At 40.0% G+C, this 22642-nt stretch overlaps 1 protein-coding gene across 4 annotated transcripts in view; it reads left to right on the forward strand.

Moving 5' to 3' along the window:
* Window positions 1-22642, forward strand: part of GRIA4 (glutamate ionotropic receptor AMPA type subunit 4) — a 521444-nt gene that overhangs the window by 378669 nt on the left and 120133 nt on the right. For all 4 annotated transcript variants that reach the window (XM_019525166.1, XM_019525165.1, XM_019525167.1 and 1 more), the window contains exons 5-8: window positions 856-909; window positions 14147-14305; window positions 16040-16207; window positions 19196-19300. In XM_019525166.1, the coding sequence (XP_019380711.1) occupies window positions 856-909; window positions 14147-14305; window positions 16040-16207; window positions 19196-19300 (486 nt within the window). The remainder of the gene's footprint in view (window positions 1-855; window positions 910-14146; window positions 14306-16039; window positions 16208-19195; window positions 19301-22642) is intronic.

A 22642-nucleotide genomic window follows, 5' to 3' on the forward strand; every position in this document is an offset into this window, starting at 1 on the left:
AGCACAGCTTCCTTGCAGCTGAGGGTGCACTGTAGTGCCCTCCAGCTTCTGGCCTGAGCCACTGCAGGCATGTGCCTGCATTTCCAGAGTTAACAGTGAATACTTATTCACTTGCAAATTGGTTCTATCCAGGCAGGTTAGATTAACCTGCAAAGATTGAATCAATTTAGGCTTCAGCTTTTTGAATGTCTGTCCCTATCTCTTCTGCCTAGCTCCTTTGGTTGCACATAAGAGATGTGGTTGGACTATGCAAGGGGTTTACCTGACACTTTGCAAGCCCTGTGAAAGGACCAGTCAAAAATTGCCCTCCAAAATGGGCAGAGAACTCCAAGCTGTGCCATACAATCTAGTATTCCATTCTTATTTAGCTCTCGCTCATCTCTCACTGTTGACTTCAGTTTTGTGGTAGAAAAACTGAATTAAGATCTTGTAATTTAACCCAGAGAAATCCAATCCTAAGAGTTAAAATACAAAGTAATTCACAAGCATTACAATATTTCAAACAGAAAGGCCAAAATGGCATTTAGGCTTTCTGTGTAATACATAACTGCCTGCTTTTAGGTTTGTATTCTGTAAGGAATTACTACACTTGATAAAATAATATACAGCAGTAAAATGTTCAGGCACATGGAAGGCATTGGGACTGCAAAATTATCAGTTGATTATTTTAGCTGTTTCATTTTCTAATGGTTAGGCATTAGGAAAATTATAGCTACCTTAATCATTTTGGTGGTAAAAAAAATCTTAACAAAATGTCAAAAGAGTTATATATCTCATAATGTATGTCCAGCTGATGATTAATGATTTACTGAAGCAGTACAATATTACCTAGTTTGCTTTCTTTCCCCCCTACAGATTGTGAGTGTTGGAAAGCATGTTAAAGGCTACCATTACATCATTGCAAACCTGGTAAGATCCTTTTGTGCAATTATGTTAATGCTTGACAAGGAAAATACTCAACTGTGCTCTGGAATTATGACTCTACACATGAAGTTTGCTATTTGTAATTAATATACAATTTATTGTAATAAGTTCTGAACAATGTACAGAAAAATGTGTTTCTTTTTTCTATTCTGATGCTATTTCAATAACAAGAAGCTAAATTTTATCCTTAGTTATTTTCCATTAAATTCAATACAGGGGCAGGGTGGGTGTAAGTGGGGATTGAGTTTGAGCTGTAGATAGTATTACTCGATCATATTTTTATTACTCTACTGTTATTATTATTATTACTACTCTATCATTACTTGAATACCAGGGTTCAAAGTAACTTCTCCACATTTTCCAGGGTACATGCATTTTCCTGTAAGCTACTTCCAGTAAGATTCTTAGATCAGTGTTTTCCTTTTAGAATTATATAATGCATTAGTGCACCAAATGCTCAAAGCGGGAAAAAATAATAAATAAAATCATGTTTTATTACTAAAATAGTTTCTTTTCTAAAGAAACATTCTAGTGCACACAATAGATCAGATTACAAAATATATTTGTAACTTCTGGTTTTCATACCTTCCATTCCTCCTACTTTATCAGGTGCCATAAGGGAGTAGGCTATGCTATACAAAAATGCATCCCTCTTTAAATGAGTTAGTCTAAAAGGGCATCTTTACACACACTCTGGGGGTCAGGTGAGGGGGAGCACTTTACTTACAGTGGCTCTTATATTCAGCATCCAGTGCTTCAAAATGGTGGTGGTGGCACTTTAACTAAAGCTTGTTTTATGAGCTTTAGTTAAAGTACCCCCACCACCATTTTGAAGCATGGGGATATTGAATACACAAATGCCAAGGCTGAAGGAGCACACTCAATTAATTGAGTCTGCTTTGACGCGTTGTAATGCAGGTGTCCCACACGTCTACAAGAACCCTAAGGTACTATCCTGAACTGCTATCTGGGTTAAATAAGTTAGTGACCTACTGCCTTTCACATGCACTAAAATTCTCTTTTCTAGCTCAGTCTAATGTACTTAAAGCAGATCTTTCTTTTAACAAAGGAACAGACCCTTGAAAAACATTTTCAGAATCTTACTTTTCAAGTGCAATGTGGTAAAACCAGTCAGGATGGGAAATTAATGGGGAAAGTTTTTTTTTCTTATGAATGCCTAACTCCTAAATATATAAGGTCAATTTAGCCACTTTTGCACTCAAGAACAAACCAATCTTGTTATTCAACAGCAAAGGTGTCAACATCATTTAATTGCTTTGTCCATGATGATGTTCATTCTAAACTTCAAATCAATAAGAAAAATAATTTCCTAACACCAGTAAACTTCACGTAAGTTTTCTTTCTCATGTTGCGTATGTTCCATTTGAAGAGTATCCAATGACAAACTGTACCTAAAATTCTGATCTCCGTTGCACCATTTTAAAACTTATCTGTCTTCATCTTGCATATTGTGTACCAGCAGTAGTTTATTTACAGCTGTCACCAAAACAATACAATAAAATGAGAGATTAACATTATATAGAATTAGATAATATTTTTATAAATGTATGGTTTTTGCTAATAAAATGCCCTAAGATTTTCTATTCTACATGTTTATAGAAAATGAAAACAGAATATAGTGTATGATGATATTAAAGATAAAATGACATAGTGAACATTAAAACAAAATGTGTTTCTACTTCTACTTCATTTTAGCCATAATTTTTTTGTGCAAGTAAGGGCCTTATTAGGGCCTTGATACATGGTAATTTTGGATAGCTCCTGGAACTCTTACTCCCTGGATTGTCCACACATTAACACCTGAAATTAGTTTTAAGCATACTTTAGGTGACTTAAAGTTACACCCCGCTAGGGCAAGTTTATCTCTGATCTATGTGACCTTCCTACCCCCAGGAATGCAACCCCATCCAAATGTCCTGCAGAGCCCATGCCAGCTATCTAGGCTGTAGGGCATGAATGGGTCTGGGAGTGGAGTCCAGGGGGGTGGGGGAGATGACAAGATAGTGGGGCAGATCAGGTCCCCATGAGCTGGAGGTTTGTTCCTGGGGCAGAGGCAGTAGCTCCCCCATAAGTGCCTTCCCTCACTGATCCTACCTCCCAGACATCCCAGGAAGCACAACCAGCACCTCCCACACCCTAATCTCACACCCTAATCTCAAATCCCAGTTCCTTCAGTGTCTGACTTCTTTCATTTAACCACCCTTTCCCCATCCACACTTCATTTCCACCTCCCATTTCATTACCCATCAACATCCCATTAACTCTCCACCTATAATGTGCCCCCTCCCCACAACCATCTCTCACACAGCCCCACCTAGAGCAGGGATAGAAGCCTGTCCTGGCTCACCAGCCCTGTAGGGGCAACTCACAGCCATAGCTCCGAGTCTGGCCCCTGCTCACCAGCCCGCTAGTGGCACGTTACAGTGGTTCAGGTAGGGACTGTCAGAAAACGTTTTTAGCTTTAAGGTGTAACTGTTGCAAACTTGAGCTAGCACCTATACTATTCAACGTCTGAGCAGCTCAAAGTGTAACATGTATTAAGGCCCTACGGCCCAAACACAAATAAGCCTAAGGTGTATAGGAAAGTCTCTGAAGTATTAGAAAGAAGACAGATTGCTTTTCCTTCATTAACCCAGCGTTTAAAATTTCCCACTAATAGAGAGATCCATTTTCCTCTAAGTTCTTCAAAAAACAAACAAGACCACAAATAGTGATTTAAATAATCTATCTCATTCCTCCCACAAGAGCATATTTTGTCCCAATACGATCCAACACCTAATGCCCATGACAACTGAAAATCTCATTAGAGTGAATTTCAGTGTAGCAATGGCTTCTCATTGTTTGTAGTTTTACAGCATGGACAGGTAGGTTTCAAGGCCAAAAAAGTATATTTTTTAACCTTTTAGAAGTGGAAGTTTGAGACAGTCTTACTACTGGCATGCATGCTGGCACTTTTAATTCTTAAAATGATGTCTTGTTTTAAGTATAGAGGAAATATTGACTCAGTGAATCTCAGTACATTTCCCAGTCCATTCATCTGGAGGAGAATGTAGATGTTATTTAACTACCCAAATCAGGGTTTATTTGGCAAAGGAGAGGCTTGTAGCTTGCATTTCCTTGGGTATCTATTGGTGTAAAAGATCTAATTTTTAATCCAGTAGTTTAGGGTTTTTAATTGAGCTAAAGTGCTCACATTTATCAGTCCCATTTTAGAGTGCATTCCTCCTCTCCACACACAACCCAATATTGATTTAGAGATAAATTTGCCTTAAAAAGTAATTAGAAATCTTTTCAGGTTTTGCATGGTCCATAGGGTCAGTAACCCAAAATTCTGCTCCATACAATAAAATGAACTCTACCTGGCATCTATAGACCTTTAGCACTTAAAGAACCTTTGCCCTTCTCATTGTAAAACAGTAAAACTCTGCCGAATGCATGTTTTGTTCTCGTATTTACATTTTCAATGTGCTTATTCCAGCTCAGATTGTTGCCAAAGTAGATTCCAAGGTATTTAAAGGAAGACATCTACTCTAAAACTCAAAAACCATTCAGACATCTACTCAAAAACCAAACCATTCATTCCCTAAAACCAATTACTTGATTTTAGCAGTGTTGATTTCAAAACCATTTGAGGTACATTACTGCTGAAAAGCTTCTATAAATCTTGGGAGGACTATTTGGGATTGTGCCATTATTAATGCTTCATTTGCATAAAGCAGAAAGGGGATAGGGTCAGAGTGCATGGAACTGATTCACTGTTAGTATCTATTTTAGATTGTTCAAAAATAAATAAAGTAGTGGAACAAGCAGATATCCTTGCCATACCCCTGTCTTAGTTGGGAAACTATTGGACAGGGCACTGCCAATTATGTAACACACTTTATATGCTGTGTTTGAATAGTCAGACCCCATCTATGCATTACAATTAAGGCATAATTAACCAGTTAATCACACTTTAAATAATCATCCTGCCACACATTCAGCCAATTAATGGCATAATAAAAAGAGGAATAAGCTACAAAGTTATTCCACAAAATATGTGAAATAACTGTAGCTGCTTCTTATCACATCATTAATGGAATGTGTGGCCAGGGGCCCCTGTGGCTGGGAGCCCCATTAGCTGATCAGAGCTCTCAGCTGGAGGGGCCTATGTGCACCCCCAAGCCTGGGAGTTCCCAGCTCATAGATTCAGAGATTGTTAGGGGCTGGAAGAGACTTTGTAGATCATTGGGTCCAGTTTCCCTGCACTGGGCAGGAAAAGACAACTGGGTTCAAGTGGCACCAGCGAGGTGACTGTCCAGTCTCCTTTTCAAGATTTCCAGGGTAGGTGACTGCACCACCACTTGAGGGAGTTTATTCCACAATCTGGACACCCTGACTGCGAAAGAATTTTTCCTGGAATTGAGCCTTTCATGGCCTTCCAGGAGTTTGTACCTATTCCTCCTGTTCGTCCCTAGGGGAGCCCTGATGAACAGCTGTTCACTGAGTTCTTGATGTACTGCCCTGATGTAACGGTAAGCTGCTACCAAGTCCCCTCTCAGTCTGCTCTTCTGTAGGCTCAAGACGCCCAAGTCCCTCAGCCTGTCCTCGTATGGCTTGTCTTACAAGTCCCTGATCATACAGGTGGCTTTTCTCACTAGTGCGGAATACAGTGGGAGTATCAATTCCTTAATTTTACAGGAGATGCAACGGTTAATGCAAGCCAGCATGTTGTTTGCCCTGCTGGCCACAGCATCGCACTGCCGGCTCGTGTTCATGCGATGGTCGATCACTACCTCTAGTCCCTTTCTGCCGTGCAAGTCAAATTGTCGCCACCAAGCCTGTAGGTATGTTGGGGATTGTTTGCCCCCAGATGGAGCACCTTACGCTTCTGAGTGTTGAACTTCAGCTGGTTCCAGTCTGTCCAGCTCTCTAGCCTGTCCAGGTCTACCTGTATCTGCAGCCTATCTTCTGGCATGACCACGCTCCCCCATAACTTGGCGTTATCCACAAACTTGGTCCACGAGCTTTTCACCACAACATCCAAATCATGGATAAAGATGTTGAAAAGCACTGGTCCAAGCACGGACCACTGAGGGACACCACTGGCCACTTCTCTCCAGGATGACACAAATCCATTCATGAGAACTCTCTGGGTCCTACAATGCAACCAGTTTTCCAGCCACTGAACTGTTGAGCACTTAAGCCCACAATCTTCCAATTTTTCTACAAGGATATCATGGGATACTAGATCAAAAGCCTTTTGGTAGTCTAGGTATATAAGGTCGACCTTCTCTCCCATGTCTAGGTGGCAAGAGACCTGTTCATAGAAGGAGATGAGATTGGTAAGACAAGACCTCACGCAGCTCGAAGTCCCAAAAGCTAACAGGACTTTCAGGTGCGGGGGTGTACCATGCACCTCCACAGCCAGGAGACTGCAGCTGGGGCAATCACAGATGCAGGGGTGCTTCATAAGAGCTGCAGTCTGCAGGGACCCCTGGGAAACCCTCACAGCTGGGAGCCCAGGTGAGCTGGGGGGGCTTCCAGCCCCAGGAGCTTGCTTCTTGCTGGTGCAGGGGGGCTCCCCCAGCAATAAGAAGGTGTGATGGGATCTGATTCATGGTCCCACCATCATGCCTCCTGCAATGCACATGTGGCATAGCAGGAGGCATGTCACAAGTAGTGTCCATGAGATCCCATTACACCTTTTCCTGCATGTGCAGAGGGGCTCTAATTAACAGTTAATTACAAGAGATCTTTATCCTCTGATGTCATTGCCAGGTTTTTTCCATAACTATTATCTGTCTATGCTGTCTATGGAGTGAATAGCGTACTTGAGACCAATGAAGGCTGCATGCAAATATTTTCGTCTTTATATGTATTTAGATGCTAAATAGCACAATGGTCCATGCAGAAATAAACTTCTCTAAAACCAACATACTTTTCCCAAAATAATATTTTCAGAAATCCATGTATGAAGATGAAAAAGTAGATGTCTCCAAAGTATTTTGGCAAGAATACACATAAGACTAATGAGGCAATAGGCCATAGGGCAATAGAGCATTCCCATTTTTAATGATTGGGACTATTATTTTTTCATTCCATTGCTTCAGGTAAACGCCTTCTAAAATAATATTATTAAATGCTTTGATCAGAATTGGATACTGCCAGTCAGTTAATTAGTTGAAGATTTCTGGGGCATCTTTCCATTTCTCAGTATGAATATATGTGATCTTACTTGAGATTCAGAGGTGAAATAATGGTCTGCTTGTAACTTAACAGATAACATTTCTGTCAGCTAGAAGCCACCATTTCCTTCACCATATGTGAGTAAGTTGTTAAAAAACAAGACTCATGTATCTTCAGGAGCATATACATCAAGAATTAAGCTACATTTTTATCTCTTTGGCTATAATTTGATAAAAATGTCAGTTATCAATATTTTTCCCAGTGGCTACCAAGTCATCCCATAGCCTCATTTGATACTTTTTCTTTTTCCTCTCTCTTTTTTTTTAAATTTTCTACTTCAATCTTCTGGATCCTTTTTAAACTAGAGCAGTCACTTTTGTACTTGCATTTTCCAAGGCATCTATTAAATTATCTTTAGTTTTAAAGCAGTCTTCATCAGAACATGATTTGTGTCAGCAACGCCACCTATTTACAGCAAATATGTTCTTTTTTGTGAGGGCAGTTGTTGGACAAATGCATCATCTTGGTTAATTATTTCTTGGAGTTCTTGTACTGTTCTTGGATAATATGAGATAAGCAGCCTGAGAAAGTAACTTTGAATACAGAAACGCTTTTATCGCATAACTCATTCTTTGAATTCTCTTTTTATTGACTACTTCTAATTTGGGGGCTAGCTGTACAGATTTTGGGGAAGACTCCCTATAAGATTCTAATGGAATTTTAAGAGAGAGAATGAAGTGGTCACTTCCTACATGTGATAAAATTTCAGTGGCTCTATTGATATATAATCTATCATGCTTGTTCCTTTAGTTATAACAAATCTGAATGCCCCAGATACATCTTTGCCCATTCAGCCATTAAGTGCTCTAAAATTCTCTTCTACAATCAATTTCAAGAGTCATCATCCTATTTTAGTTTCTTATCCCATTAGGCTGCTGGAAGGATTCGCCATATTTCATTAAAAGTATCTGCATTATCATGGGTGTCAGTGGCACCAATTATAATTGTAAAAGCACCTGCTATTATTATTTCTAATTCCAAAAATGTATTTTGGATCATCTCAAGAGCATTATATAATAATTACAATTGTAGGATTTCATTGGATTTAGATGTGAGTATTGGGAGATAAATCTTAATAAGAATCAAGGGAGGTCTACCACAAAATTTAATGAGGACTGCTAGTAGATGGTTAGGGTTCATTACTAGTTCGTCAGTCACACTCCTTATTGAGATAAGTGTAACTAAACTACTCTGCAGCTGCCCTTTGGTTTAATCTTTCCAGCCATTTTTATAAAATGAAATAAATGCAGGAATGGACATCATGTTCCCATGCCATATCTCTTGTAAAGTCACAAAAAAAACATTTAAAAGTATTTTCCACAATGGGTCAGATCATTTGTTTGACAGCCCAGGTGTTTTCCATAACCAAAGGCCTATCTCTCATAGGGGTTTAGCAGCATGCCTATCTTTATGATATAATCATTCCCTTTCAATACATAGATACATAGTGACTGGTGGCAGCTAAGGCCTTCAACTATCTACATTTTCCACTCCTACCCCAGTAAAAGGGTACCAAGTGCCTTACATATCATAGAATCATAAAAAATTGGGGTTGGAAGAGACCTCAGGAGGTCATCTAGGCCAACCCACTGCTCAAGACAAGGCCATCCCCAACAAGATCATCCCAGAAAAAGCTTTGTGTAGCTGGGTTTTAAAAACCTCCAAGAATGGAGAGTCCACTACCTTTCTGAATAACCTATAATACCCTCCTAGTAAGAAAACTCTTTCAAATATCTAGCTTAAATTTCCCTTGCTGCAACGTGAACCATTGCTCCATGTTCTGTCATCTGCCACCACTGAAAACAGCCCAGCTCCATCCTCTTTGGAACTCCCCTTCATGTAGCTGAAGGCTGCTATTAAATCTCCTCTCAATCTCCTCTTCTCTAGACCAGATAAGCTCAGTTCCCTCAGTCTTTCCTCATAAGTCATGTGCCTCAGCCCCCTCACCATTTTCGTTGCTCTCCACCAAACTCTCTCCAATTTGTCCACATCCTTTCTGTAGTGGGGGCCCAAAACTGAACACAGTACTCCAGATGTGGCCTCACCAGTGCTGAATAGAAGGAAATAATCACTTCTCTTGATCAGTTTGCAACACTCTGACTGATGCAGCCCAGTATGCCATTAGCCTTCTTGGCAACAAGGGCACCACACTGTTGCCTCATATTCAGCTTATTGTCCACTGTAATTCCCAGGTCCTTTTCTGCAGTGCTACCACCCAGCCAGTCAGCCCCAGTCCTATACCCATGTATGACATTGTTCCATCCTAAATGCGGGAATTTGCATTCGTCCTTGTTGAAAGTCATGACATTTCTGGTGGCCCAGTCCTCCAATTTGTCTAGGTCACTCTGAATCCTAGTCCTACCCTCCAGGCTATCTACTACTCACCCAACTTGGTGTCATCTGAAAACTCGCTAAGGATGCACTCTATGCTATCTTCCAGGTAGTTGATGAAGATATTGAACAAAACTAGCCACAGGACCAATGTCTGGGGCACTCCACTTGATACCAGCTGGCAAGTAGACATTGAGCCATTGTTTACTACTCTCTGAGCCTGATGCTCCAGCCAGTTTTCTATCCACCTTACAGTCCACTCATCCAGCCTGTACTTCTTTAGCTTGCCTGCAAGAATATTATAGAAGACCTAATCATAAGCCTTGCTAAAATCAAGGTACACCACATCCACTGGGCTCTCCGCATCCACAAAGCCAGTCACCTCATCATAGAAGGCAATCAGGTTGGTCAGGCATGACTTGGCCTTGGTGAATCTATGCTGACTGTTCCTAATCACCTTCTTCTCCTCCAAGTGCTTAGAAATGGATTCCTTGAGGAACTGCTCCATGATTTTTCCAGGGACTGAGGTGAGGCTGACTGGTCTGTAGTTCCCTGGATCCTCCTCTTTTCCTTTCTTAAATATGAGCACTATGTTTGCCCTTTTCCAATTATCTGGGACCTCTCCTGATCACCGTGAATTTTCAAAGTTGATGGCCAGTGGCCCTGGAGTCACATCAGCCAACTCCCTCAGCACCCTCAGTTGTATCCCACCTGGCCCCATGGACTTGTATGTGTCCAGATTTTCTAAATAGTCCCTAACCTGCTCTTTCACCATTGAGGGCTGCTCACCTCCTCCCCAAACTGTGCTGCAGTAGTCTGAGAGAGGACCTTGCCTGTGAAGACAAAGGAAAAAAAAGGCATTGAGCACTTCAGGGGTGTAGGTTGTAGCCATGTTGGTCTAAGGACATAGGCAGACAAGGTTCTTTGGGTGAATCTGATATCTTTTATTAGAACAACTTAAATATTTGGAAAAATATTTTTTAGCAAGCTTTCAGGTTTAAAATCCCTTCATCAGGCTGAGGAAGCCTCTGCAGTTGGTGTGTGCTCGTCCTGGATGGAATGAATAGTAAAGAAGCCAGAGGCTGGGCTGGTATGCATGCAAGACAGGCAGTCAGTGAAGATGTAAATTGAGGAGTCAGTGGGTGAGAGACAGGCTGGGGGGCAGGAGGGTGGGGAATGAATGTAGCAGTTAAATAGTGGAGAGGTACCTGGGGGGTCAGATGTCAGGCAAGTTATAATGTGTCATAAATCCAATGTCTATATTTAGTCCATATTTTTTTGTATCCAGGTTGATGAATTGAAGTTCATAGGCTTGTTTCTGAGAAGTGTTTTGAATGTTCCCTTTGAGGATTAGAACTGAGAGATCGGAGAGAGAGGGATTTTCTTGTGAGAAATGTGTCCCCATCAGTAATTGGGTATTTTTGTCTTTGATAGATTTCCGGTGTGTATTCATTCTGGTACGCAGTTCTGTTTGGTCTCTCCTACATATTTTCCATCAGAGCATTTGGTGCATTGGATGAAATATATTACATTTCTGGAGAGTTTTTCCACCTACTTAAGTTGGTCTAATAAAAGATATCAGATTCACCCAAAAAACCCTGTCTGCCTTGAGCACTTCAGCCTTTTCTACATCCCCTATCACAAGGTTGCCTCCCCCATTCAGTAAGGGACTCTCACTTTTCCTGATCCTCCGCTTGCTACCAACATACTTGTAGAAACCCTTCTTATTATCCTTCACATCCCTTGCTAGTTGCAACTGCAATTGTGCTTTGGCCTTCCTGACATCATCCCTGCATGCCCAAGCAATGTTCTTATACTCCACCCTATTTATTTGTCCAAGTTTCCACTACTTATTGTGACTTTCTTTTTGTGACTTCAGTTACTGAAGAGTTCCCTGCTAATCCCTACCATACTTGCTAGTCTTCCTGCAAGTATGGTTTGTTCTTGCACTCTCAGTAAGACTTCTTTAAACTACAGCCAACTCTCCTGAACTGCTCACCTCCTCAGACTGGCTTCCCAGGAAATCCTGCCCATAAGTTCCCTGAGTGAGTCAAAGTCTGCTTTTCTGAAGTCCAGGGTCCTTACTCTGTTGCTCTCCATCCTTCCTTTCCTCAGGTTCAATCATCTCTGGTCACTGCTGTCCAAGTTGCCACTCACTGCTTGACTACTTCATTCCCCACCAATTCTTCCCTGTTTGTGAGCAGCAGGTCAAAAAGAGCATGGCCCCTAGTTGGCCACTCAATCACTTGCACCTGGACATTGTCCCCAACACCCTCCAAAAACTTCCTGGATTGCCTGCACATTATTCTGTTGTCCTCCCAGCAGATGTCAGGGTGATTTAACTCCCCTGTGAGAATCAGGGCTTGTGACTGGGAAAATTCCACTAGCTGTTTGAAGAAAGTCTCATCCACCTAATCCTCCTGGTCTGGTGGTCTATAGCAGACACCTAGCACATTGCCCTTGTTGCTCTCCCCTCTGACCTTAACCCAGAGACTTTCAAGAGGCCTATCTCCAGTTTCATACAGAAGCTCTGAGCAATCATATGGCTCTTTTACATAAAGCTCAACCCCTCCTCCCCTGCTTGTCCTTTGTGGACAGTTTGTACCCATTCATGACCGTGCTCCAGTCATGTGAGCTCCCACTAAGTCTCTGTTATTCCAATCACATCATATTGCCACAACTGTGCGAGGACTTCCAGTTCTTCCTGCTTGTTTCCCAGGCTCTGTGCATTTGTGTACAGACACCTGAGGTAACTAGTCAGTTGTCCTGATTTCTCAGGAAGTATGAGAGCACCTCCCTTGTTGCCCCTTCCTGCTTGCTCTTCCTCCAGGTCTCCTGCCTCCATGCTTACCTCAGGGTGTTGGTGTCTGTCCCACAGCAAGCCTAATTTAAAGCCCTCTTCACTAGGTTAGCAATGCTCTTCCCTCTCTTCAACAGACATAAACTGTTAAATCCAACTCTCAAGAGGGGAGGAGGAGGGATGGGGTAGCTGAGCATTTCAAGGATTGAATTCTGGAGACATAAATAATATTATTTTCCAATAGGTGAAGAGAGATTTTAAATGGTTAAAAACCATGCAATGCTTTGGTTCATATTTAAAAATTCTCTCTTTTATGTGGGTAAAAGTTGAGTAATAAAAATATTTTGTTCTCTTAGTCTTTTACTTCTGTCTCTAGGAGAAATATGATCAATAAGAATGGAAGAATTTTTTTGGTGGTCAGATTCTTAATCTGTCAATTTATCAAGTGTAATTAAATCCTCAGTGTTCAGGGCTTTGATTATTAAGCCTATTTCTTGACATTTCAATTGTTTTAAAATATGGTGCGCTTCTAACTGTGATTTTAAATCAAAGATTATTTTTTAAGTGCTGTTAATTTAAAATAATATTTTGCATAGCAACTGTTGAAGACATGAGAAGCCTGGTGAGTCTGATAGACTAGGGAATCCTTATTGCCTTCATTTTCCCACTGTAGGGCTGTATTATGTATCCAGGACTCCAGGACAGAACCATGTAGTGGATTTAAACTGTCACTCAAATTGGAATCAAGAGTAAGAGCAAGTTATTGGGTGGATAAATCTATATTAAAATTTACTTTATCCACAGTGCCAGTAGTTACTGATATTGGAGATAAGTTTCTCTCATCACCGATCTTTTCTTCTAACATCGCAATTTATATAAATTGCATCACTGGATTATTGGTGAGAGTATCACTGGATTGAAAGGAAGAGGTTCCTTTTAGGCCTTTTAAACAATAAATTATGTAATTTTCAGCTGTGTAGACAAATCTCTATTTACTGACAGAAAAGGTGTAGAGACAAGGGGTGCTTCTTTTGTGAGAGGACTAAAGATCATATTTACAATGGCAAGAGATCTCTGTTATAAGCCTATCACCTAAACCTATGAATTCTCTTCCTTAGAGTGCACTGGGTGTTTACCACCCAGCTAATAAAAAGGTGTTGACACCTTTGATTAGATATTGAGCACAATAACATAGACAGTCAAATAGCATGAAATAATAGAAATGAGATTAATAGCTAAACTACATAAATTATCAATACTGAAAAACAGACCAAATCAAACAAAGTAGACATGTTTCAGATTTACAGAATGGCCAAGCCCTTTGGCTGCCCCCTACATCAGCAGTTTACGTAGGTGGAGGGTCCAGCTCATACAAGTAGAAGTAATTCTTCTAATGGAGTCCCAGTCAAACTCCACCTGACAGCCCTCTTATTTTGTAGATAACTGTTTATACATACAAATAGTTTATCTTTCACTTTGCAAAATCACCTAGAAGCATAAGCATATTGACTACAGGCTGTAATATTCTGAAAGTGTTTTTCAACTATGGCTATTAAATATGTTTTCTCAGTATTATCCAGCACTCCCAGCAATGTATGTTTTCCAGCTGCTGATGCCTCAGACACACGCAGAGTGATCTGGAAATTTCAATCCCTATTTTTCTATAATTCAAATTAACATTATGAGCTAAAGCTGAATTTTCTCCTGGGGTTATAAGTCTTTTGCGTGTATTAAATATCTATTTTCCTTTCTAGCTGCTTGGTTTTGCTCCCTTGTGAACCTAAAATAGATATGACCCATAACAGTGTGCTAAACAAACCAAGTGTTGCATTGATTTTCTAGGGATTCAAAGATATTTCCTTGGAGAGGTTTATGCACGGAGGAGCCAATGTGACAGGATTTCAGTTAGTAGATTTCAGTACCCCAATGGTAACAAAACTGATGCAGCGCTGGAAGAAGCTGGACCAGAGAGAATATCCAGGATCTGAGACTCCTCCAAAGGTACTTTTATTTTTTTGCTCACTACGAGCAATTTCACTCAAACATTGTAATAACTGAAGGTATACTTTATCATGCTGAGCTACAGCAGAAGATATGTGACTATGCAATTATTGGTAACTAATTATACCCAGCATTACAATTATCTTATAGAAAGATGAGTTGCAACAAATTTCCCATTTTCTGTCACTTATTTTCCAATTAACCTGTTTAATGACAAGAATTAGAAGTCCAACTTTAGTGGAAATTGACAAACTAATTCCAACCAATCTTCAGTATGTCAACCCAATTATATCTACATTGAATACACAGGTTTCCAGCCAGCAGGCATTCTTCTGTATCTGAGATAATATAATGATAATAGTAATCATATCATTTCTAAGTTGTTAACTTTCTGAAAACTATGCACATAAATCCTGATGTAATGCTTACTATTAAACATGATCTTAAAATGCAAATATGTTCCATTATTTTTCTATATTGCTTCCCATATAGATAACAAAATTAGACAATTTGTGATTTTCTTGGCAGGTCAAACATGATACACCTGTAAAGATGATTGTATAAGAGCTTCTCTTTTATTATGAGTATTGTGAATCTACCTAACTGCTATAATTGAGACTGGGGTTGTGCTGGGCACCATTCAAGGACATAGTCAAATCCTGTCCTAAAGAGTTTACAACCTATATAAACAAAACAAACCTTATAACTGGTCATATAGAAGTGAATGGACATACCAGAGTCACAGAGCAGATCAGCTGTAGGTCAAAGATTAGAACCTCTGTTTCCTCAGTCTGTATTTGGTGCTTACCCACTAGACCAGTGGTCTCCAAAGTGGGGTGTGCGCACCTCAGGGGGTGCGCAAGACGATGCACTGGGGTGCGGGAAGAAAATATTAGAACTTATATTTATATTTATAAAAACATACATATATTGGGGTGCATGCTCAAATTTTTTACTGATGGGGTGCGCAAATATAAATATACATATATTGGGGGTGCACGCTCAAAAATTTTTTACTGATAGGGGTGCATGATCAAAAAAGTTTGGAGACCACTGCACTAGACCGCACTGTATCTAGTTTAGAGCTTATGTGACCTCACTTACCATGTCTTCAAGCTAGTAGCTGGTAACATTTATTCTACACATTCTGTTGTACATATTCTTTGCCTAGTTTACAGACTTTCCTGACCTGACCTTCTGTGACTTCCAAGCTTCATCATTTTAGTTTTTCTATACCCCATTGTATGAGGGCAACAGAATAGAAATGTTGCAAACAAAAAGAAGAATGCTATCCCTAGTTATTTTGCAATATAAGTAACCTGGTTCTGCCACTCATTGCCAATACATTTATTCATGGTCTTAAGCTTGCTCAGTGAACTACAGAATAAAAATGGTTGGGAAGCATTACTCCAAGATACATCAGGTAAATGAAACAAAAGTTTGAGAAGGGGAGATCTGGAAATCTTCATTTTAATTTCATTGTGCCCTATGAATTCCCACAGAGATTTCTCTCCTCAAATAAAGTTTTAAAGCTGAACTATTATAATATAGTCTCAATACTGACAAACATGCAAATCATGAAGAACTCCCTTGAATAAAATTCGTATTGGATTTTTTAGTTCTGCCTCAGTGGGAACTGCAGGGATTGGGTGCATAATGGGCTAAAACAGAAATATATCAAGCTGATTTTCTACAGATTTGCTACACTGAAGTAATGCATTTGTCCCCTTTTAGTATACATCTGCACTGACCTATGATGGGGTCCTCGTGATGGCTGAAACCTTCCGTAATCTCAGAAGGCAGAAAATTGATATTTCACGGAGAGGGAATGCTGGAGATTGTCTAGCAAATCCTGCTGCCCCATGGGGTCAAGGAATCGATATGGAGAGAACTCTGAAACAGGTACGGCTGTGCTTAATTCTAGTGATCTTGGGGAATAATACATTCTACTTATCTACAAGTAGAAGAGAAAAGTGCATTTAGGTTGCATGGAGTGATACATTTATTTTCAATTAGCATCTAAACTACCTACTAATGGTTTTGTTGTTTCAGCTGGTTTTGTTTTAGTTTAGTGAAATATCTTTGATCTCAGTTTCTGAAAGAGCTTGTTTTCTGTGAAGCACAAAGCAAACCACAGGCCAAATCCCTCACAAAATATGTTGAAAATTACTGAAAGAAATAGAACGCCCTTCACTGAAGTGTTAAGCTCACCTGTTCCTCCATGAATTATAACCTGACATTAAAGGACAGATTCAAATTGGTCACCAAGATGCCATAACTTAGGTGGTTTAAAAAAGTAGGTGTTTGATGCAGGAAGCCAAGCTGAATAGAAAGAGTTAGATGTCTAAGAACTCTAAGTACAGTCAGTGGAGAGAGTTAGGGCCTCAACAAATTACATTTACATCAGTCTAAAAAGGAGCTAATACACAACATATAGCCTTACACTGGTGTGACACACTCAAATGCAGTATAGAACTGCCCAGAAAAATCAGGGGTAAAAATATACTGGCATAAATGGCATATAGCTGCAGTTTATTTGAAACTAATCATATGCTCAAGATGAGTAAGCTAGTGCCAGTTTCCCTGTCACTTAGGGTGTGTACAGACATTCAAAGTGCTCGAGGTGTAATTAATCTAAGTTATGTGATTTTCTGTAAGTGGTAGCCACTAGGAAATGTAGCTGAACTCCCATACTACTCCAGAGCTTGGATACTTACCTCTGACTGCACATTAGGATTTTCTATCCATTTAAGACCCAGAGCACCTTGTCCTTTGTTTGAGGGTAAGTACTTAACTCACTGGTGGTGGCAATGCCACTCATCTTTTGTATGATTCTCAGTGCTTTGAGCATACCCTCAGGAAGTGGGAGAATTGCATTTTAGACCACCCACAGCCTGAGGGGGCTCAAATCCACATCTCAGCAGAGTGCTTTAATCAGGAAGACCTACACTCTTGTCCTATGCAAAGGGTACTTCACCTGGAAAAGAGTGGCCTGGGTTCCCGTCTCTGTTCTTCCTGGTCTATGAATTTTACACTGGATAAAACACAGAGAAATAAGCCTAACAGCAGGCACAGCAAACTGCTCACCCTTCCCAGTGGGCTAGTCAAACTCCCTCTTGATTCCTTGTCCTCCAGCTCTCTGAATCATGCACTGTTAGCTGCCTGAACACCCAACTTCAGTAGAAAGTCTCCATCCAGACTAGCTTTTATCCTGATGGTTTGGGCATTCTGTTGAGAAGCAGGTGATGTGGTTTGGAAACCTCAGTTTGAGGAATGCATTGAGGGCAGTTCTCTTCAAGGACTCTAACCACTGGGTTACTGTGCAATAAGTTTCATATTATCTTTCTTGAATCAAAGTAACTCTAGGTACAGTACTTTGTGCTGAACTCAATTCAGTTCATGCAAGTATGCTCTGGGGACAACTAATGGATTGAAGATTTAGGCAGAATTTAGGCATCTTCCCAGCACCAATTTGGATTTTAATAAACTTAGATGTGACTTAGGTGCCTAGGGAATTTGTAGTAAAAAATGGAGATACTAAGTAAACGTATGTATCTAATGTATTTTGTTGCTGCTGCCTTGATTGTTCTGTGGAATGTAGGCATCCAGTTTCTGCCTACATCCTACTTAATCTCCTAAAAGACTAATCTGTATTTCTCCCTAAAGGTATTCATTTATAGAAAAAGTTCATTCCAGTAGTAAAAATCAAAGACTATATCATTAAATTACTGACAGAACTGTATTATTCACAAAACTGCCTACCAAATTTGTTTGGATCGTTTTGAATTCTTCTAGATTTTGTCAAATGCAACTCACATAGGTAATTTTCCCAGTAAAAAGAAATATCCCAGAGTCATTGTTCACTGATGTCAGGTCTTTGAATTCCTAATGAATATGGATGTCTAGAAAGTTCCATATCTCTGTCAAGATGATTTAGCCTTTTTCTTCAAGGCTGGATAGTAAAAAAACAAAATTCCTACAATAATATTTTAAATCATTCCAATTGCATATGAGCTGACTTGCCTCAGAAGCAGACACTGAGAAGAAAGTACTGACAGAACTGGAAGTTTTGTGCCTGGAAGCAAGCATTTCAGTCTTGAAGGAGAGCTGGATAAAACTGAAGTGGACAAATAAAAAAGAATATGATTTGAAATGCACACCCTGGCCCTTAGGGAAAATATATTCAATATTCAGTATACTCCAAACAGTCAGTGAAAGTATGCAGATGTATAGTCTTTTCTGAAGTCATGAAGTCAGGTTTGTACAGTGAAGATAATATCATGGGTAAAGTCGAATAATGCCTTCCAGTGAAGCACAAGAGAGATAAAGATCAAAATCTAAATCCTGGCCCAGGGCCAAACACACATTGCAATACAGTCCCTGCTCCACTGCACCTTCTATATCAGCCTGTATGATGAAATTTGCTTCCACAGCTTCAGAATGCTACATGGAGTCTAGGGCTAGAAGAAAACTGTAATGTCTTGGCCTCTCTCATGTCTCTTGCCCAACTCCATCCAGTATGGGCTCTAGGACAACTCCTCCCTTCCTCTACCATCTGTTATCTCACAAAGGACTGTCAGGTTTATGTATTAAGGCATAATTTGCTTAAACCCTTGAGTGCATTTCACCCTTCTGAGGATTATATTTTAGTGTGTACTTGCTTTTTCATCAAAACTAAGTTAGAGAACACCTTAAAGTTCAAGCAAAGCTTCCTTTTAATTTGTTGTTCTGTTTGGTCCAAAATATTTAGCCATAGAAAATGCGTAGTCCCAGGACACAAGAGGAAAGTGTTCAGTAATTTTCTTACTAATTCCTGTCTGCTTTGTAGTGATTAGGTATGAACAGTACATGAGGCTGATTGTTTTTTTATTTATTTATTTTAATTTTTAGGTTCGAATACAAGGGCTAACAGGAAATGTTCAGTTTGACCACTACGGTCGCAGAGTCAACTACACAATGGATGTGTTTGAGCTGAAGAACACAGGGCCTCGTAAGGTATGTGCTGACTGTATCTGAAAGGGTTAGTCTGTTCATATCCCACCATAGAGAAAAAAAATAATTAATGCATCAAAATAAGATCTTGAGCTCTACCTAGGAGTAAAGAGCTTGTGTGTTAAAACATGTCTGTTTTGTAGGCAGCAATTGCTCCTTGGAAGTCAGTGAAATTGAATAATGAACATAAGGGTGGGATTATTTTCAATCTTTGTTAAATAGACTTGTTTGGGTTTGTTTTTTTTTACTTTAAGTACATTTTACAGGAAATGCTACAGTAAAAGCTTTGTTATCTGGCATGAGTGGGGTAAGGGTGGTGCCAGTTATCTAAAAATTCCACTTATCTGAGAGTTTTACGGAAGACAGTGACATACTTGTAATGCAAATACTTGATGCGCATGCTGGATAGACTCGGTAAAAATTCCAGTTGCTAAAGTGAGGATTTGTATTTGGGGATATTGTAAATTCCTGTTAATAGGGTATTCCGGTTGGTAAAATGCAGGTTAACACAGCTTTTACAGTATTATTTTTCACTATAATAAAAGTGGAAAGTGAATAAAAATAAGTGTGTGTGTTGTGTGGGGTAGAAATTAAGATTGCTTAATCAGGTATGATTTAATAAAAAACAGCTTGATGCAGTGTTGTTAGGCTGCTTGGACAGTGGAGAATGGTCAGCACTCTAAGTAATAAATGCCTACTGCACCTCATCTGGAACCTGCTTCCCAGCAAATTATGAACATTTCATGCAGTTTCAGTTTTTCCTTCCTCATAACTGTAAATAAGAACTTGTATTCAATATCAGTATTTGGAAGGTTGCAGAAAAAGAAAAAAACAATACCTAGAAAGCATGTTTTCTGAAGGAAAATTAATTGTCCCCTCTAATCACATTTACTTTAAAATACTCCATCCCTTGCTGTCATCAATATTTTTTATAGTTTAAGTGGCCCACCACAGATAGAATCATAGAAAATTAGTATATTAGAATATTAAATATGAGTATACTATTGTGCCTGCTCATTTGATATGTAGGCAATGTATGCACACACCTGTAGGTATATACTTACAAATCTTCAGTATGTGAATACATATATCCACAGTGGACTTTTGCCAGTTGTGAGCACTTGCCCAAATGTTCCTGGATATTGGGGAAAGTGGCTTTCTAAGCCCCAACTCTATGCTGTACATAGTATATTTTCACAAAATTGTGATTACTAAGTTTTCTGCATAATTGGGGAAAAAGTGTCTTGCTATATTGGAGGCTAAGTACCTGTCCAAAATATGTGAACATAAGCAAAAAAAAACCAAACAAAAAAGAACAAAAAACAATGGCATGGTTCAGTGAAGTACTATTCTCCTAGGTCTGTGGTTATCCAAACCTGTCAAAAGTCAGAGTTATGGCTTGGAAATGAGCAGAACAGCATGGACTGCACAGCAAATGATGCTTCTCTGCAGCTGATGGCAGGTGGATATTATGGATTGTGTCCTCAGCTGGGGTAAATCACAGTAGCTCTGTTGAAATGAATAAGCCATGCTGACTTACAACAGGGGAGGATCTGGAAAAATGCCACATATATACATTCCATGGTAGGTATTAGACTGTGGGCCAGGGATCTGGTGACAATTTCAGATATGATTGTCAGGCTGTTCTCCCAGGCTGCTGCTCATCTACAAGAGGGCATGGCATTCACAACCAGTACAAGTGAGCCTTCCTGCACCTGCTGTTAGCTCAAGGCTTTTTGCCTTTGCCATAAGCACTAGAGAGAAAGCACTCCTCACTGTCTGAATGCAGGAGGGCTTGTCTTGCTTGTGGGAAGACAAAGGGTTCATGGAACTTTTAAAATTCCCTCTCCATTAGGGCATGAGGGGAAGTCAAAGAGGGCCTTACCTAAAGCAGAAACTGCCTGGAAGCAACACAGATAAGAAGTTCACCCATATGCATCAGGGAAGCCAGAGGGTATTTGTACCCTCTGAGGCCCATAACACACCGTTCAGCAGCCAAAGAGCAGCCACTAGAGAGAATTCTTATTCTCTAATAAAATGATTTGGGAACTGGTAAGGATACTAACTTAATCGCTATTGCTAGGGAGGACTTGGGGCAGATACAAACCTTTGTCTAAGCATATTTTAATTGGGTCCAGTATGTGGCTGTGAAGCAAGTCACCAAAATTATACAGCTTGACAATGAATGTCAGGGTGCTTGAATTCAAAGGCAGTTAAATTGAGCAGGAAGGATCAATAATTATTCAGCAGAAAATAGCATGGATTATCTGAGCATTGAGGCTAGCGGGACATATCTATCAGACCAGATACAATTTGGCTGATATTAGAGGAAGGAATTGTCCATCTATGAAGTTGGCCAATAGGGGAGGCAGCCAAAGTAAGTGCTAGTGCTCTCCATATGGGGTTGTCCAGTACAGACAATCATTCCACTTGGTGTCTAGTTCCTGTTTAATCCAGTGTTGGAAGTGGACTTTGAAGTCAGTGAAGACATCTTAAAGGAAGTTGTGAAATATGAGTCATGGCTGCTAATTTCTGCTAAAATAAAGAAAAAAACATTCTTTTCCCCAGCTTCTCATCCTGCTTAAACCTCATTCCCGGAGAGGGTGATAAGGTCTCAACAGTAATTGCAGCTTTCCCAAAATACGTGGAGACAATTAAGGAAAAAATAATGATCTACTCTATACAATGCAGTGTTCCTGGATGACTTAAACAAAGTTCTGGACTAGTTAACTCACATCACTTGCATCTTAGTCTTTCCTCCTTCAAGCCTAGGCCAATGTGGTATCCATAAAGTGACCACTCAAGTCGTGTACATGCCTTTTCTCCCTGTTGCCCAAAATGTGGGGAACAACTCAAAACAATTTAGGTGGAGTTAGGCCTGACAGTCAGTTTGGATACGTTCATCATCAGGAGAAAGAGACCTTCATGACTAGGGACAGACATTCCAAAAGCCTGAATTGATTCAAATTTTGCAAGTTAGTCTAACCTGGCTAGGCTAAATCACTTCTGTAATTGGACAGACATCCCAGAAATGCAGGTACATGCCTACAGTGGCTCAAGCTAGAAGCTGGGGGTGCTAGAGCTGCCCTCCCTTCCTTCCACAGGGCTGAGCTGAGGGGGTGTGGCCAAGCCTCAGCAGGACGCTCTGATTATTCCCTCCCACTCTTAAGCAGTCCGTCAGGGAATGTTTATCACCCCACACTCAGTGTTTATCAACCCATTAAGAAAACAAAGCCTCTCTCCTTCAACTAATGGAGCTCTTCTTAAACAACTTTTCCAAGGAAAGACATTAAGCCACCTGTTGATTATCACCAAAAAGCCTGTCTGCCTATTGTATCCCACAAC

Source organism: Gavialis gangeticus, unplaced genomic scaffold (genome assembly GCF_001723915.1).
Source record: "Gavialis gangeticus isolate Ggan-Ray unplaced genomic scaffold, GavGan_comp1, whole genome shotgun sequence".
In the NCBI taxonomy this organism is placed as follows: Eukaryota; Metazoa; Chordata; order Crocodylia; family Gavialidae; genus Gavialis; species Gavialis gangeticus.